At 38.8% G+C, this 18,551-nt stretch overlaps 1 protein-coding gene across 1 annotated transcript in view; it reads left to right on the forward strand.

Annotated features, from left to right (window-relative positions):
• LOC132988290 (seizure protein 6 homolog) overlaps positions 1-18,551 on the forward strand; it is a 100,865-nt gene that overhangs the window by 43,623 nt on the left and 38,691 nt on the right. Inside the window, exons 2-3 of the mRNA XM_061055600.1 lie at positions 9,673-10,302; positions 10,725-10,846. Coding sequence (XP_060911583.1) covers positions 9,673-10,302; positions 10,725-10,846 — 752 coding nt within the window. The remainder of the gene's footprint in view (positions 1-9,672; positions 10,303-10,724; positions 10,847-18,551) is intronic.

Consider the following 18,551-nt stretch of genomic DNA (forward strand, 5'->3'; position numbering starts at 1 on the left):
TAAATGACTCTAATGGGGGGAAATGGAGAGTGAAAAGGGACATTCCTTCCCGTATTTTCTAGGATGCAGCACGTTGGTAAATTGACACACAATGAGGATTTGGCTTCTATACTGTATGTAAGACCGAGTCTGCCATGATAACAGGAAGTTATTTAATTTGAATACCAGGGATTTGTAGAACAAGGCATGCACTCATTCATGCATTATTCTCTGGTAGAAGAGAAGATAAAACAAAGTTTATAGCAGAAGAAGAAGAAAACTATTCAAATCATTTTGAATAGTTCAGAGGAAAAAAAACCTAACCTTTCACCATGGAGTTTATATTTTTCTTAAGATTCACCCCCTGCAGCTTTAGCGCTTTGCAAAAGATTTCATGCAAATGGCGATGCCAGCTCGCTGTTTTCTTATTCTTCTCCGACTTAAAAGGTCAGGTCTTATGAGCTTCCTAACACCATTAAGACACAGTTTGTTTAAAGCCAGTCTGAAGGACAATGCGCGATGAACTGGAACACAGACAGGCCGTAATAAATGAAAGGGAAAAGTTATGGTTCCGCTCAATGAAGTCAAAGGGCAGATGGCGGAGAGGAGTGTGTCTGCCTTTTAATATGCTGCTCTGGTCACGACTCAGAAAATAAAAAAGAGACTTTGATGTTCTGCATTTGGAATGCCTGCACAGTCATGGATTATATATTCTTGTGTTGAATTGTAAATAGCTATATAAAAGAAAAAAACATGACCTTTTATTTTTTGTTTGTTTTTCCGAAAAAGGCTCATTCTTCCAGCCGGTGCTCACTTAATTGAATTCTCTTCCTGCTACCTTTGTTGTTTTTGAATCATTTCCACTTTCTTGCACTTGTCACGCCCACAAACCAAATTGAATTATCAATTCATTAAGTAAACTAATGGAATCATTTATCAGTTTCACCTCATTATTTCCAATAGTCTTTCCTTATCCCTTCATGCAAACAAGTGAAGAATCTGCACGTATACTGCGGGCTTTTGCAGCAAATGTCACAGGGAGGAAATGTTCACCTCAGGTGATAAGATGTACTCATGTGTTCAAACCTCCACCAAGGATCCTTGGAGGAGTCGTGGAGAGTGATCTGAGGGGCCTTGTATCCGAGCCCGGCGGAAGCTGCTTATTGATTTGCTTGTCTAGTGGCTCTCTGTTATAATAAGGAAATAAAGCCCCTGGATATAAGGAGATTGATGCCAATCAGCAGTCCGCCTCAAGTGTAGCTTGTCCCATCTTATTAGCGCTCTCTCCATGCACTGAGTGCTCACTGATGACTCCATTGATATGCAAGTGAAGAGAGGGGGCCGTCTGTTGCCGTCTTGAGGAGGATTCCCCTGTGATTGCTCATTCTTTCATCTGAGGCAGTGCAGACTGAAACACTGTCATGGATGGATTATCAGGGGAGAAGCATGAGAACGTGGACATCTAAACTCACTCTAAATGTGACATACAGTAAGGCAGGCTGAACACCCTTCATCACAATCTGATGAGTAGCCATAGGACTGCAAACATGCTTTCTATTTTTAGAAGTCTATTACAAAAAACACATCTTCCTTCTGGAATTATTTGATCTTGAAGAGAGGCACAAACGAACAGCCCAGTAATGTTCTGTTCAGATCTTTTTTTTGTCCCACAGGAGGAAAATATACTTTTGCAGCAAGGCAGCATAAAAACAAAAGAACATGAAACCCAATAACAAGCACAATAAGGCAATAAAAAGACAATAAAAGTGCTGGTAGTGTGCATACAATTCTGAATAAGTTAACGACTGTATTGTAAAAGACAGCAACATGAAAAATAAGGGAAGTATAATTAAAGAATAATGAACAAAGTTCAAAGCTCTTGTTGTATTAGAATTAAAAGTCCTTATTGCACATGTGTTTATTAAAATCTTGAACCTGCGTTATAACATCATCTTAATGTCTAAATATCACTGAGAAGAATACATGACTACAGCTTTTTAAATATTTCTTATTCTGACTTTTGGCCCTGTCCCATATTTAAAATGCCTTGCCAGAAGAAAACTGAGAATGTTCTATTTATTTTTACCCTAACTCGATGTGCCTGACCTTAGGTCATGCAAAATAGTTTTAGAGAAGCAACCAGGTTTGTACTGACAAGTCAGATTTTTCTGCAGAACATGTAGCTTAATGGTGGCTTAATATTTTACTTCTTTATTTAAAACATCATTGAAGTATTGTTGCTGTATTGTCATGACATTACAAGGCTTAATGTGTTTGGGCATATAAGGGCAATATTCATGTTCTGTGGCCTTCTGAGACACGCTCATATTCTAAATGTGCTCTCCAAAATGTGCACACAGAGGAAGCATTTAACTTAACTTAATTCCTCCACGGACAACAAATGGTATTTCAATGTATTTGTGCTCAGAATAAGATAGCAGTGATCTCATTCTGTCATGGTAATTAGTACCTCTAATTTATGAATTAGCTCTAATTAAGCGTCAGTGGTGTGTTGTAGTGCACGTACATGCATAACCTTTGGAGTGTGCAGCATGGGATCTACTTTCAGCTGTTAAGAGTGGTTTATGTTTAACTGATTGTGTGAAATTTCACTGTAGCTCCTTTAAGTCTGCTATGTCAGCTGCCGCAAACGTTTTCATCACTTGAAGCACAGTACAGGGGCGTCATGCAAGTTAGGGAGGGCTAATTTAGAGTATAGAGCGGGGTCAAGGGGGGTCCTTCTCAGAAAAAAAAATGAGAAGAATGATACCATTTCCTGAATTTTGAACATTTATAATCAAAAGGTATAAGGGGTATTATTTCTCTACTGTTCTGAAATTCTCAGGAAAACCTTTGTTAAATCATGCAAAATTCATCACATACTACTTGATATTTTTGTAGCGTTCATTTATCAAATCAATTCCATACTGTCAGTTAGAAGATCCAAACTGAATCTAAATCTGACTAAAATCATCATCATTTGAATGTTTGTAGACCAACTAGGGACACATATGTTCTAAAACATGGTAAAGTGTGTTTTGCACAATATGTGACCTTTAAAGGACGAATATGCGACTGTTTGATCCAGTAGATGTCGCCCTTGAGCACCAGCATGAAACCAAAACAACTGGCACTGCATTGTTGTGTTAGCGTGCTAATGCTAGCGATCTTTAGTTTGCTCGTATCTTCACACTGCATGTAAATTTACACGAAATTACCATGATCTAAAAACGCTTACGTGACATTCAAATAAGCAGTGAGTACAGTATGTTATTCTTCTTTTCTCTAGTCCTTCAATTAAACAACTTTTATACGCAAAGTGATGAGCCGGCCAGCCGTCCCGACGATGTAAACAAAGTGTAGCTACGGCTCGGAAAGCATCACAGACACTGGGATTTGGGTGTCACACTCATTGTAGACAGTCATGACTCACAGAGTTATTTCCAGAGGATATACTTGATTTCTGCTACATTTAAGTGTGAAAAATCGCATATTCTTCCTTTAAATAGATTTGATAAATTATCTGCTGGGCCTGCATTTTGCAAAGGACAATGAAAAATCTTACCAGCCATCAACTTCTTCTGATGCATTTTATATGATTTTCATGCATCTCGCTGGGGTGTGAAGGGTTAAATACGACCGCATGACACCCTTTTCTGTGAGCCTGACAGAGCACATCATGTCCACTTAGTTCTGACTGAAGACTGGTTATGCCAGCGTATTACAGAACATCTATACCTGATTGGAGTCCTTCAAGCACAATAAATTTAAATTGGATGGCAGTGACGTGTGATTTTTGAAATATAGATGGAAACAGGTGAGAACAGAAGCCTGTCTGTGGCTCGATGTGAGAGACACTCTGGCAGAAACAAGGTTGGATAGCGGACTGAATAATTATCATTACAGCTTGTGTTGAACAAATAACTGGTTCCATCTTTGATAAACACATAGAAATATATGTTTTGTAGAGGAGTTGAGGAGATATGTGTTTTGAATGACAGCCTACAGTATGAGTGTTTGGCAACTGAGTTTGTATATGTTCCAAGGGTACATGTTCAAGATAAAAATGTACCATGAAAAACATCGCACAAACCTGACAGGCTGGAGGTATTTGAGCTAGTACTTCTCTGAAAATATACGTTTTATTCATCAATAAATAACATGACAGACAACAACATGTGCTTGTATATTCAGTCAAGAAGAAAATGCATGGGGGTGGAAAATGTGTGTTCAGTGTGGGGATCCAACTTAGAAGTTATTGAAGTGGTCTGAGGGATAGTTCATAAAAAGCCTTTATTTGCTCATGCCAGCATGTTTCGCCATACAGGCCTTCATCAGGGCAGACCTCTTCAATCATTTGCTTGTATATGTGGTTGTCTTGTATCTGTTGTTTTCCAATCGTTTATTTAATGTCATTTAAATTGTCTGTTTGCATTCGTCTCAAATTGTTTTAAAGTTAAAATGTATAATATATTTTTTTGTTAATAAGTATTACCTAATTTTTTAAGCACAAATTGCAAAAACTTGTGCAAGACGTTCCAACACAAATGCAGTTTCAGAGGTCGCTTACCATCCGATTACTCGTGTCACGTTTTTATTTTTACTTTTGAACCATTTGGCCTTCCGCACTTAATTCATTATGTTTTTCTTTTGCACTATTGCCTTGGGAAAATTTCATCTCAGGGACAATAAATAATATCTATGTTGACATATTTAAATCTGGTATAGGGGCGATGCGATTGGCTAATCAGATAAGGGATGCCTTACCTGATTTGGCTGTGAGCCTTCAAGTGATCTTGAAATAACATTTAAAATAAAGTAGTTACAAATGATTTCATGTTTACCATACATTTTACCAGCTCAGTTACATTTATCAGATGCTACCAAAGTAGAAGTGGAAAATAAATACTTGAGATATGAGCCATTTCACATCATATACAGAAATGATTGTATGTTATTAATAAAGGGAATTTGCCATCTATGCACACATGTGAAACTATTGAATGCGCCTTGCATCAAAAATAAACAGTGTAATTGCTTCTGTCCTGGTTGTATCCACTGATCTATATTACACCAACACTCCAAAAATGACATTTAATCCAGATTTCAGCTCTGCTCCTTGAAACACCCAATTAGGGTTTGAGGAATGAGAGCGGTGCAGTAGCAGAGTTTGCTACTCTGTAATCACCACAGAGAGGTCTCCAACCTGTACTCATTGATCCTGTATTGATCCGTGTATGAGAAACTCTGCTTTAACCCAGTTCTCCACTCTTATTCTCCACAGTCACTCGATATTCTGACTGAAGTATGGTTAGGGACTAGAAAACTGACCAACATCGATAGAGGCGGAAAAGGGGACTAACACAACACTGGCAGTTTTAAGCTGAAAATCCAAGATTTGGGGAAAAAATATAAATTACCCAGTGTTCCCATACAGCATGTGCTGTGTTTAGGCTGTCCCCACCTTATAATTGCAAATATAGAGAGAAATCTCAATCATTTATGAAGACCTCACTTTATACTCTTTACTCTCTGTGGTTGAGAGACATGTCAAATATGCTTAGTTTGCCTTTAAAGCTCAGATTTAGCTCCTCTCGCTGTGACAGAATAAGGCTACAAGGAAATGTTCCTCCTCCATCTCACTACATCAAAAGGTCTTTGAATTGCCTCCGTCGCCGAGAAAGATAAATGCTGTGTTGTCGTGTCTGCCAGTAAAAATGTAAAACCATGTGTCAATTCTGCCAGCCGGGGAGATGCTTTGTAACAAATTTGTTTACTCTTCCTCTTGAATAGCCCTGATCAAACTTTTATTAGTGTGCTGGATGGTGGGAGAACTAACTCTGCATCAGCAAAAAGTTACATTGGCGTACTACTCTCTCAGTTTTACGAGCAAAACAGAGCTCTCCCACGGCACAGTCGATTTTCATCTTTATTCAGACAGCTTGTTTTAATACCCAATGTATGTCTCCTGTTATGGGAAACCTTGCAGAATCAATGAAGACAGAGTGAACATGAACAACATTCCTGCGGGTAGATTTAAGCATTTTCTTAGGGAGAAACTGGCCCTTTAATCAACACACACAAAATAAATCAAAATGTAGAGTATGCAAACTTTATATCTTATAAAGTGGAGATGTTAATAACTGATCATCTCTGTGATCACATAGAGAGTAAACAGATATAAGCATTAGAATAACAGCCATGCTCTTCTTTGTTTTCTTAGAATTAGTTCCTAAATATATCAGCAGTCTAACCCCAACTATTTGCACATCCTGAGACAAGAAAAGAAACAGAGTATCTTGGAGCATGTTTTCGGCAACTGTAAAATACAGAAAAAAGAGAAAGGTCCGCACACTGTTCAGCTCCCAATTAGCCACTTTATAAAGGACTTCTTCAGGCCAGGTGAAAAACAACACTGATCTAAATGTAGACATTCAGCAATTCTATTACAAGCTGCATAAACCTGACAAATGACCAACTGAAAAAAAAGGTATACAAAAATGTTTTGAAAAGGTGAAGTGCTGACCAGAAGCAAACGAAAGCTGCTCTTATTTAAAGCTTGTTTTACTATAAACTACGAAAAGGTGTGTAAGGTGTATTCAAGGTTTTTTCATATTACAGTACGGGAATCTTATTGTGTTTCCATATTTGTCGTGTAGAAGTTGTAAGATGCTTAAAGCTGTGTATTTTAAATCACTGTAGCTATAAAGAGCTGTACCTGGGGATAAATGTAAAAAATATTGGCATAAGCTATAACTCTCTGTGCAACTCGGTAGTTTTGTGCTCTAAAACTTTGGGGAATTGCTGTGCATATAAAAAAAAAAACAAGTTCTGACAATGCAAGTGTCTTTCTGGAAGTCTGATTCTGAAATTGAAGTCACAAATAGTCATAGAATCAAAGAATCCTGACTTGAAAGCCATTTCAAAGTATATGTCATTAAACAGCTCAACCAATGAGATGCTACTTTACACATTAAACATGGAACAAACATTATTTCTTTTCCCTGACGTTAACAGACCCGTTTAGACTGAATCCCAAATCTGTTTCAACTTGCTCCATCCCCATGGAACGCAATACGGAAAAAATAATCCAAACCATGAGGATATCTCACTCACTTTTCTGCCTAGTTTCAACATCATCCTCACATCTATAAGCATGAACAGTGTGCTGGCAGTTTTTCTGCCTCATTAAGACAAACTGTCACCCAGAATGCACGCTAATTAAGGTGTCAAAGCAGAAGGTATTGTTTGATGTAGACGGGTGTTAAGAAGACACATAAGAGGATCATACAAGCTGCCTGTGTTTCCAGCATTTATTTTGGCTTTGGATAAAGATTGCTTTATCTTCTTAATAGCTAGAGCTTCAGGTAAACATTTAGTGTTTTAGAGTTGTTTTTTTTCTATTCCTGCAAATTAATATCTACACAACTGTTTGAAGTAAAGATGCATGAAATGTTGGAAAGAATGTGAAACAATAACAGATGGAAATAGAAAAAGATTGAAAAAGTATTGATGACTTCCCAAGTTCCCAGTCTGTTTTGGTATTTCTAGTCGGCTAATTGCACTCAGAGTTTAGAGGATGGTGTTGCCATTGATGACTTACATTTTTATTTTACGCCCAAGAGAACCCAAACATGTACACTTTATTTCTACATATTTTTAAGCATCTAAGAATCTTGCCACCACAAACTTTAAAAAGAGAAAGTCAGTACTGGAAATTCAGAAGTCCTTCATCATAACGGTTCATAAATGAGGTAAAAGTCTTTGTTGTCAGCTGAGTTATGTCTAACTATCAGCCAGCTGGAGAACACTTGATCATCGCAGGAAAACTGTCCCATCAAAGCCACTGAGGACACACAAAGATGTTCATCTTTGCTAATGTTTACACTGAGTGCAGAGGTGGGAACCATTTATTCATTACAGTTCCCCAAACAACTGATGTGAAGAGAATGAAGGTGCTAATGGGGCTATGTATGGCACTTTTGTACTCACAGTGCTATCATTTGGTTACAAAATACACTTGAGCTTCATGAATGGATTTTCTGGTCTGTCCTTCTTGAGCTGATTAAAGATGCACCAATGTTTTAATGGCTGACATGGAAATGAGTTTCATTTAGGGTTATGTTGTTCCTTAAAACCTATTCATCATGTTCTTTACAGTGGATGAAGAGTTGTCTGCAGCTAAAACTATTAGCCTGAAACAGTCATAACTTAAGGGTAGATGGCTCCTTCTTTTATTGTGTGTACTTAACAAAATGAATAAGGCACATAAAACAGGTGCCAGGTGCAGCTTGAATCCTCTCAGCCTCTATTTTAATAATCAGGTTTGTTTTGTGCACCTTCCAACTGTGGGATGGCTTTATTATTTTCTAAAGGTTTTTGGTTAAACCAATATCAAATGGATGCATTTGTCTGTGTTTCCAAAACCCAGACTGTATTAAAGGGCTGTTTTATTAAAACTCAAGCTCAGTCTGTCTTTTAAACGGATCGGCAGTGTCATTGCCAAAATTAAAGTGTCACTGTAGACAATTTGTTCTGTTTAAGATTTAACTCTATAAAGAATCATGTAAAGGTTTCATGTCTAAACTCAGGAAGGAAAGTCTCTGTGACTTGCAATAATGTACCAAATTAATTTGTATGGAGTCAGCCTGTAGTGATTAATATGAGTTTAGACAAAAAGGATAGATTATTTGTCATAAAATATGTATAGGGTTATTTTTCTTGAACAATTAAGAACCTTCCTAACAGTGCAAACACTCTATTTCGACTTAATTTGAGTTATTATACAAGTGTATTTTAAACTTTCAAGCTGAACTTTCGTTTTGCATTTTAGACACTGGTTTGTTTATTCATTTCTGACTATTTGCTGGTTGATTGCTTTTTCTGCAGATTTTTTTAACAATGCATGTGCTCTGTGATTGATTGGTGCGTCGTACGTGATGTTGGAAAAAAAGAAAAGAAAGGGACAATACAAGCCTACATAACAATGCCTTAAATAAATATGTTTTTACACCTTTCAATCCCACAAGTAACTCGACTATTTCTGCTCAGTGTTGCTCCGCTCGGAGTTTTCACTGCCTGCAGGGTGTGATTGTGGAATTTGTCTTTTGTAAAAAAACGGCTTTCGGCAAGCTGCTTCTCACTGCTGTCAGTATTAATCGGCCACAGGGACTGAAAGAGAACGTCCTTGATGTTGGGTCAGTGAAATGTACAGCATGTCAAGTACGGAAGAAAAGCTCTGATTTAAACACAGAAGATGAAGTATAAAATAAACGGTTCCAAAGGACACTATTCTATGATTCCATGCATACTGTGGCTCGCTTGTAGTGACTTACATACTGTATGTCAACCCATTAGACCGCATTACTGTTATGAAGCTTTTATTATGGATAGTATAACGGATTAAGCCACCATCCTGTCCCCCAAACCCAAAGCCTCACACACAAACACAATCACACTCATGCACACATACATATGCATAATGATTTAAATAGCAACATAAAATGTGTGGAAGAATTATACAAGGGGACAGCCTCTCACCTCATTAGGCATAATTTCCGTAGATTAAAGGCTGGCAGTCTTGATGATTCTATAATGAAACTGTCAAAAAGATGAACTGCTCTACAGTGCTGTAAGTAGCTTACTGGTCTGTAATATTCTGTTTAACACAACCTTATTTTCTTTTCCTCTTAGGTCCAAAGGAAAGTAATGGCATCAGTAGGAGGACACTTGACCCTGACAGGGACTCGCCAACAATGGACACAGAGAGCGAGATCCACGTTGTCACCACTGCCTCGCCGATGAACGTCCCCAACCACCAGCCTGTCCTAAAGGGCCTGCTGCTGCATGAGCACCTACTCATAAGGGACTTTCAGAGCGACCAGCAATTTTTTAGAAAAGATGGCTCTGTGGCAGCATATTCAACCATGCCCGGCTCAGAGTCTGCTGGAGACCCTGTGACTCAACTGGTGCCCCATGAGGAAGCCCCGGCCTTCTCAGACATTGCCACTACTGCCACTGTGGCTGCCACCTCCCCATTGACCACATATTCTCCCACGACGCCAGGGCCACCAATGTCTCTTTCTCAAAAGGAGTCCTCAAGGGAAAAGACAAAGGAACAAGAACAGATTCAGCCAACGATGGACTCTCTTACCACCCAAGTGACTCTACTTAATAGAGGTTCAGGCGATGGAAAAAATCCAGACAAAACCAGCTCTGATCATCCACACCTGGAACAGATTTCAGTATCGGAAGATAAAGTTTCCACCAGGGTGTCAACAACCGTTATTACAACTACCACCATCACCACCATGCAAACAACAGGTAGGATGTATGCTTTCTTCACATTCAAAGATGTAGTAAATAAAATGGTATCTAAAAATGTTTTCCCCAGATAAATTAAAAGTTCAGAATACTACATCTACCCCAAAGGACAGGAAGATAAAGCATCGAGTCATCAACATAACTGCTGTTCATTTCGCATGCTGCACACCACCATTCATCTCTCCACCAGGGTTAACAGAGTTGCTCATGTGTCAAAAACAATCAGATTTTCCCTGATGTGTCCTGCTGTCCTTTCTGCTGGCCACAGTGGAGTAAAGGCCCCAGATGAGCTGCGTATCTGAGAGGAAATCTGCAGAGATAGTTAGAGGGTTAGGGGGGGCCATGGAGACACAGGTGGGCTGTCAGAGAGATCAGTGGCCCGGGAAAAAGGGAATCACTTGTCTTTTTGCTGTCTCCCACAGAGCCATGCAGTCTGAATTTTACTGACCCTGAGGGTAACATCGAAATCCTGCAGCAGCTTGACTCTGGAGTGGAGTGTAACTACTTGGTTACTGTCTACCTGGGATATGGCATTGAAGTTCAGGTCAGTGCTAAAGGTTCACTATGATATTGTCCCTTCACACTTTGTAAACACTGCATTCCAGTTTCAACAAAAAAAACTGTACAAAAACCAGATCTTCAGACCAACATGAATTAATTGGTGCACTTAAGGACAGCTGAAAATGACTTTGCATTCAACCCCAAAATATATTACCTTAAATTATATAATGTAAGAAACATTAGAATGCATAAAGCAATTTATGCTGCCATTCATACAAACGTAAGTCCAGTATGTTCTTGACCACTACAGCAAGTGTAGAATAGAACAGGTTTATTAGTGAAGCATGCATCTGGTAATCATGAAAGGTAAGTAACGGCTGGTAAAACCAGAACAATCAGCTCAAAGATACCGTAAAGCGATAGAGTTCCAATTCAGTGAATTTGGTCACTGAATAATAATAATAAAAATAAAATAATAATACTAATAGAATTGACAACTTTTATTTTTTATTTTTTTAAGCTTTTACTGCTTTAAGCAGACAAATTCACAAAAGGAAGTTAGTCTGGAATCTCAGAGGAAAGTACTAGCATTAACCAAAGTGCATCTAGATGCAGTAAGAGACAGACAACCACTTAGATTGATGAAACGTGATGTAGAATTGAGCTTTGCTAAACTCTAATAGTAAAGTCATTTTCCTTATCAATTATAGCTTTTATGTTGTTTCTTGTTCCTTGAGAGAAAAACGGTGTTAAAAGCAATATTTGTTATTCTGTGTCAAATTTGTCAAAAAATGTGGTTGATGTTGCCGCATAACGTACAGTACATGGTAGCCTACACCACGCTGCTTCTAGGTTAAGTCAAACTTAGATATTTGAGATGGACGAAGAAGCAGTAAAATGCTGTTAAAGGAACCCCGCTGCCAGCTAAAATTTCTGCATGTAATGCTGAGCTGGAAACACCAGCGCAAAAGTAAAAATGTATACAAACAGGGAAGCCACCTTATGAAGGTAATCGTTGATTCACAGCAGGTATTTGAATAGATGTAGTTGGGGGGGGGGGGACAGGTTTTTCTCCTTGAACAAATAAAACATGAGCTTGCAGATTTGTCTGGTTCTCAAACTAAGCTGTTACGGTATTTGCTGGTGTTGTGTGGGCCCGTGAAGATAGACAGGCCACGAATTGCTGAGGGTGTGGGTGGGTGGGGGCTCAAGTGAGAGGTCTGTCTCAGGTTGAATGTTTGCTTGGTAAGTCTTTTCACAAAAGGTTATAAAAATTAACTGTCAGGGTTTGTGTGTCCCTGGCATTTGCAATTCCTCAAACGCCTCATTTACCAACCGAGTCTTAAAAATGTGTGAGCTTTGTCTTGCTGCCTCTGGAGGGCTAAGATAAGTCTTGACAGAGTATACGTTTGAGAGTGTGTTCTTTTTTTCCCTCCAAGAGCTTCCTCTGGGCAACTTAAGTAAATCTTAAACTACTTATAAGCAACATGCACTCTTACCTGCACACACCAACACACATGCATTTCACCACAATCAGCGTTTAGCTTCCAGAACATTCTTTGGAAAGAAGTGAAAACTGCAAGGCTATAAAGGGAAAACAGAGAGACATATAAACCTCACATATATGGTAAATGGCTTTTCGAGTCTTCTGACTACCCAACACACTTTTGACCCCAAAGGTCACATTTACCCATTCACTCCACATTCACATACTGATGGCAGAGGCTGCTATGGACAGTGTCCATCACGTCGACATATGGCTGCAGGAGCTGGGGATCAAATCCTCCGACCCTCGGGTTGAGAGACGGCCGACTCTACCACTGAGCAACAGCTGTCCTCAACATATACCATGCCTGATCAAGAATCAGGAGGCAGCCATGTGCTTCAGCAACACCATATGAACAGATTAGACCACAGTTCCCCTCCGTTTGTATCACAAATGATAATAAAACTCATGGCAAACTGTACAGACACCTGCATGGCTGAAGAGCATAGGAAGCGCATGGTCTGTTACTTGCAAAGACAAGAAAGAACAAAGTCAACTGCACGTCTTAGGTTCCATGGTTTTCAGAGGAATTAATGCAATAAGACAGTAGACTTGTAGAGAAGCAGTGGGTACTTTTTTTTTTTTGAAATTGGGACATTTTTAGTTCACGTCGTGACTGTTTTCCTTTACCTGTTTATAATCCTTGGAGCAAGCAGTAAGTGAAGGACACACATTTCGCTCCTGTCATTTTGGAAAAACCTGCTTGAAAGGACCTATCCAACACATGTAGGTAAACATGAATTCAAATCTGAAAGTTGTATCAAAGCAGCTTAAATAACAAGAGACTCAGAGCCAATGGTGGTCAATGATGCTGCACTTCTCTTTGCTGCAAGCATCATGAACTGTATAACCTCATTTTTACATCATCACACACTTAAATGTTTTGGTCCGTCTCCTTTGATTACTTTTTTAGGCAACAAGGCAACAACGGTCCAGTGCAGGATTTTTGTGATATACAGTGCAGTACTTGCCAGCCCACTCCATGCACGGACTTTAGTAGTAACATGGAACTGCTGGTAGTAAACTTATCCAAAAGGTCTATTGTGACAGAAGGGAACATTTTCTGATTTTTAGAATTGGGAATACCCAAGTCGATATAAACTCAATGATCTCTGGATGGAGAAGAGACATTCCACTGCCATTTCCCTGATGGGATTGTGGACATTTTGTGTATTCCTGACCATAGACTTTTGTCTGGTGTTTTATGTGTATGTTAGAAACACGAAAATATATATCTCAGTATTTTCTTTGACCCGCTTGGTTTTGAGACCATTTCCTGTGCCGAGCATTAACATGGGGAAAATGCTTTTAATCCACACATTAGAGCAAAGGGAGCCGTAGGAGGGACATTATGGTTGAAGTGCATGTTCTTGTTTTGGCAGGCAGCCTCCGTTATGGACGGGTGTAATCATTATAGCAGACAGACCAGCAGTTTGCAAGGGCAAAGGAAGGAAATTACAAGAAAGAAAAACGCTGAAGGACAGATTTGGTGACAGCATAATAAATATTTATGTTGTTGTAATGCTCCTATGGTTCAGTATAACATCAACTTTAAAGGCACAGTGTATGTCATTTCCAGCACTCAGAGACCCCTTTTGGTTTTTCCACCAGCATTCAAAAATATCTCAGAGATTGGTGAGGAATAAATAAGCAGGATCAGACCTTTTCTGTATTTAGTCAATACTCCTTTCAGCCTGTCTGGCAGCTTGCAGGGAGGGGAGGATGAAAAATGTATCAGGAGGATTTACTGCCCTCAGCCTGACTGTTCAACCCCTCTGCCACAGCTAACAGCATATAATGCATCGCCCCATCTGGTGATTCTGGACACATTACAATTTATCCGCACAATAATTGCACTAATACGTGGAGGCTGATGGAACATAACTTTCAGTCTAGAAGGTAAAGTATTGGTGTAATATTTGTGGAAATGCTATTTTAAAAATGTTCTGCCCTTGCCGTGTACACTGTATGAATACTAAAATGTGTAATATATGTGCAGGAGGTTTAAACTGATAGATTAGAAATAATCAGTTATAAATCGTTGTGCAAAATAAATATTTTTCTGTCTGATATTCCAGCCTATTACATTCATTTTAATAATGACTAATGCCAAAGCCAAAGACTTTTGCTGTTTTATGGAAGCCTCTTTTTTAGGGTTCATTGAACTCGTTTTTCATGTCCTTGAAATTTTGTGTAAAACAAAAATGTTATCTTAAAATCCACTTTGGCAGGTTTGGGGTGCAGTGTGTGATTATTAGTAAAAAATAATAAAGATGATCAGTTTTACAGATTCAAATCCTACATTAAATTGATGAAATTTGTGGAAATCAATATCAGTTGTTTCTGTCCATGGTTCTGGGTTGTCTATGTGCCTGTCCATTTTTTTTTTGTTAATGCAAAATCTTAGGCAAACAAAAAGAATATATCTTTTTTGTAGCAGATGTTTACTTGGACCCAAGGATGAACAAAATAGAATTTGAAGGTTAAAGCTCAAGCTCACTTTGATCTTTCACACAGAGCTATTTGGTCTTATTTTAAGGATTGATAGACTGAATTTTATAGAAATGTCTGATGCGGTAACAATTTGAAGTCATATCCCAGACTAACTTCAAAACACTTTCCTTGCTGTGGCTTTTCTTGACACTGATTTTTCAGCCATTTATTCTGATCTTATTCTAATGCGCTCTATGTCTCAGTAACACCTACACCGGTAGACTTCAGTTTGGCAGAATTAGCCAATAGGATTCAAGTATTGTCCTCTTTAAATGTTCTAGTGAAGAGTGAAAGGCCACGATCACTGCAACCTCATGTCTTTCCCATTCTCTTAAAAGCAATATCTCAGTTATGCCTCGAGGTAGTTTTCCTTTAACCTCTGGTTTACTCTTTTTATCTGTCCAAAAGAATTGTGCCATCTCCATTTCAATAGTTTACAATTTCCCTTTGCTCTACCCCTTCTGCACCTCTTCGTTTTCCTTTTGCAAGAAGGGTTTCCAATCATCTGAGACAGAGAGAGAGAATGAGAGAGACCATTTCTGGTATAAGGTCTCTCCTATAAAAAGATTGTTTTGCAACCTCTTCTGTTTAATGTTGACATACTCGTACCGACAACATATTCTATCAAGTATTTTCCGAATAAATTCAGACCAAAATTAAATCATCATTCATGAGGGAACTCTGCTGGATGTTAACTGCAATATATCTGGCTGATTTGTCAATAGAAAAGCAACAAATTATTTGTAGTTTGAATTGGTAACATCTTAAGCACATCTTGTTTCTTCCCGTTGTATAAGTCTCATCTGCAGTCACTTTGGCATCAAGATTTTAGGGGACAGATGGAGGTTTTCCAGAACTGGGCTGTGGCATTATAGTGCTTAAAATCCATTTCGGAGCTGCTTTTATTTGATCAAATAAATCCAGTGGGTTAGCTAACTATCAGCTCTTTCCAGACCATCTGTCCTGCTCTGATTTCTCCGTCTCTTCTGCTGGCTCATCTACCTGCCTGCTTCTCTAGTAGTTACCATCTGAGGCTCAGCACAGGTCATACCGGCTCTGTTTCACAATGGCCACATCCCTGCACTCTTGCTAAAAGAGAGTGTATTGTGTGGGGAAGGACTGAGAAAGGTTGATACATTTCAGAGGGGTTACAGTGGCCCCAGACTTGGCCAATTTCTCCCAATGCCACACAGGCTGATTGGAGGAGTGTTTCCATTTTCTGACAGGTTTAAAGTAGAATCATTCAAGGAGATGGGGAGGCAGGAACCTCAGGTCAATACTATATGTGTAATTTTTTCTCTTCACCCAATTCTTTTATCCTTTTTTTCTCTCCTTTCCAGCTTGCTCTCATATATCAATTTTTCTATTTCTCAGACTCCTCTCCTCTGTCTCAATCAGTTTCCCCTTTTTCAGTGAACCGACAATGGAGCAATGAATAAATACAACTTAAGTCCAACCTGCTTCTAACATGTTTTTTAATAAATATAATTTTATTTATTTATTTATTATTTTTCTCCCTTTGTTTTTTCCCCCACTTAATTATCTTTGGTTAAAACAAATGACAGTCAAATTTATAAAAAAGGATTTTGCATTAAAAAGGAACAAAGATTTTAATTAGAAGTAGTCCTTCAAAGTTAAAGCAAAGCCATTATGGGAACTTTTAAATGAATTGTCCATAAAGTGGAGAAGAACACAAAAACTCCTCTGTTTTTTTTGGTTAATTAAAGCTCATAAATATCGAACAAAGGCCTCGATTCTCAAAGGACAAAATTAGAGCTTCCAACAACTTCATCCTAGATGAGCAAATATTGAATCAAACAATGTCAGACGAAGCTGAATTAAACTTATGAACCAAACATCTAATGAGCTCAAGGCAAAATGTGTTAATGAGTTCCACCTTAGGTGAGGATAAAGTACTGAAATGCCCCTTTAAGGATTAAGATGTTTCAAAGCATTTGTTTATAGCTAACCCTGACTCAGGGGGTTAACAATTGGTATTTGATGCTGCCCCTGTGACCACGCTCCTCTGACTCCAATCAATAGTCATGTTAATAAGCAGCACCAAAACTTGACACACAGCCTCCTCTCAGTGCTGGCTCAATTGCTGTATTGATCCTTTGCACTATTTTAATTCCAGTGTTTCTTAAGAAAGAAGCACAATGCACATGGCATTGGCCCTGGCCAACTGTTTTTTTGTGACGAGGGAGGGAATTTAATTTGTTTCATTGCTGTTCGGTAACCTTGAGTGCTCTCATCGCACAAAAGGCCACAAAAAAGTAATGGGAGATTTCCACTTTTTCTTGACACGTTTGTAGCAAAACAATTTCTCTTTAAACCCAAGACAGCTGTAATACCCTCCCCTCACTTCTGACATGCTAAAAGTCTTGTTGCAACAAGGTAATAAACAAGTTTGGGCCATTTCCTGGCATCAGAAATGACAGACTGTAGAGCAAAGATGTCCCTGAAAAAATGGAGCCCGTCAGAGTAATGGAGGCCAAGACAGGCTTTCTGCTTTTAATCAACTTTAGATGAGGTAGAGGGAAACCTTCATCATGTTGTGCCTTGAGGGAATGAGGCAGGACATAAAGAAGGCCAGTGTGATCTTGATGAGCTTTTTAGGGCGTCAGGGCTTTGCTGAGATGAGTTTTCATGTGGCCCAGCCTTCCCCAGAGAAATGCTTTCAGGTGACACTAATTGCTCTTCCACCCAGCTAGCTGTCATAAAGGGATAAGACTCTGTCTGACACAATGCTATGTTTTCTCCAACTCTTTCAGTGTCAATGATGAGGATAGTAGAGAAAGGGAGACGCGTTCTTGAAAATGTGAAGCCTAATCAACAATGCACAGATTTAAATTTATGCAAAATGCACACTGCAGCTAAGAAACATAGATGCCAACCCCCTAAAAAGCACCACCAGGAAGTGAGAGTGATTTATTGTAAAGAAGGGATCCCAAGATGCCTTTTCTTCAAACTCTTAGGGTTTAATAGTCTGTTAGACTAATACTTCTACAGTTGAAGATTAAATCCCTCTGTGTGTCTCCAACAGAATGACCACGACCATGAAACAATAGTCAAACAAAAAAAGAAAGGCATAACTAGGCCTTCATTGAACAGTATATTTAACAGCCCACCATTTAAATACCAGAGTTCCTTCCTCTGCCCCCTCTGTTTCTTTGCAAAGTATGAGATTTTTGATAAACCCCCTTTCACGTCAGCAGAATGAACACATGCTCAAGTGACAATGTATAGGAATATTGTCCTCTTATTAACTTAATTGTACTATTTTTCTTTACAGAAGAGAAAATCTAATTTTTATATCATATATCATATCGTTATATCATTTCCAATGGAATGGACGTGGGGTCACAGACATTTTTGATCAACAATATCTAGCAAGTTCATCTTTGAGTCCCAGTGGATGTTTGTGCCAAATGTGAACACATTCCTTCCATTGGTTTCTCAGCTATTTTGGAGGTAATGGGAAGGGAATCGTGTTTTTCCACTTATTCTGTTACACATTTCTTGCCACAGTTTTTTGATTCTATAGTTATGGTCAAATATGTGTTGAAAGAGTTCACAGGGACCTTTTCATTTTAATGCCTACATTTCCATCAGTTTGTCCTATAGGTCAGCGGTTCCCAAACTTTTCAGCCCGCGACCCCCCAAAATAATGGTGCTAGCAACTGGGGACCCCTATTGTCCCTGGAGG

This window comes from Labrus mixtus, chromosome 14 (assembly GCF_963584025.1).
Source record: "Labrus mixtus chromosome 14, fLabMix1.1, whole genome shotgun sequence".
In the NCBI taxonomy this organism is placed as follows: Eukaryota; Metazoa; Chordata; class Actinopteri; order Labriformes; family Labridae; genus Labrus; species Labrus mixtus.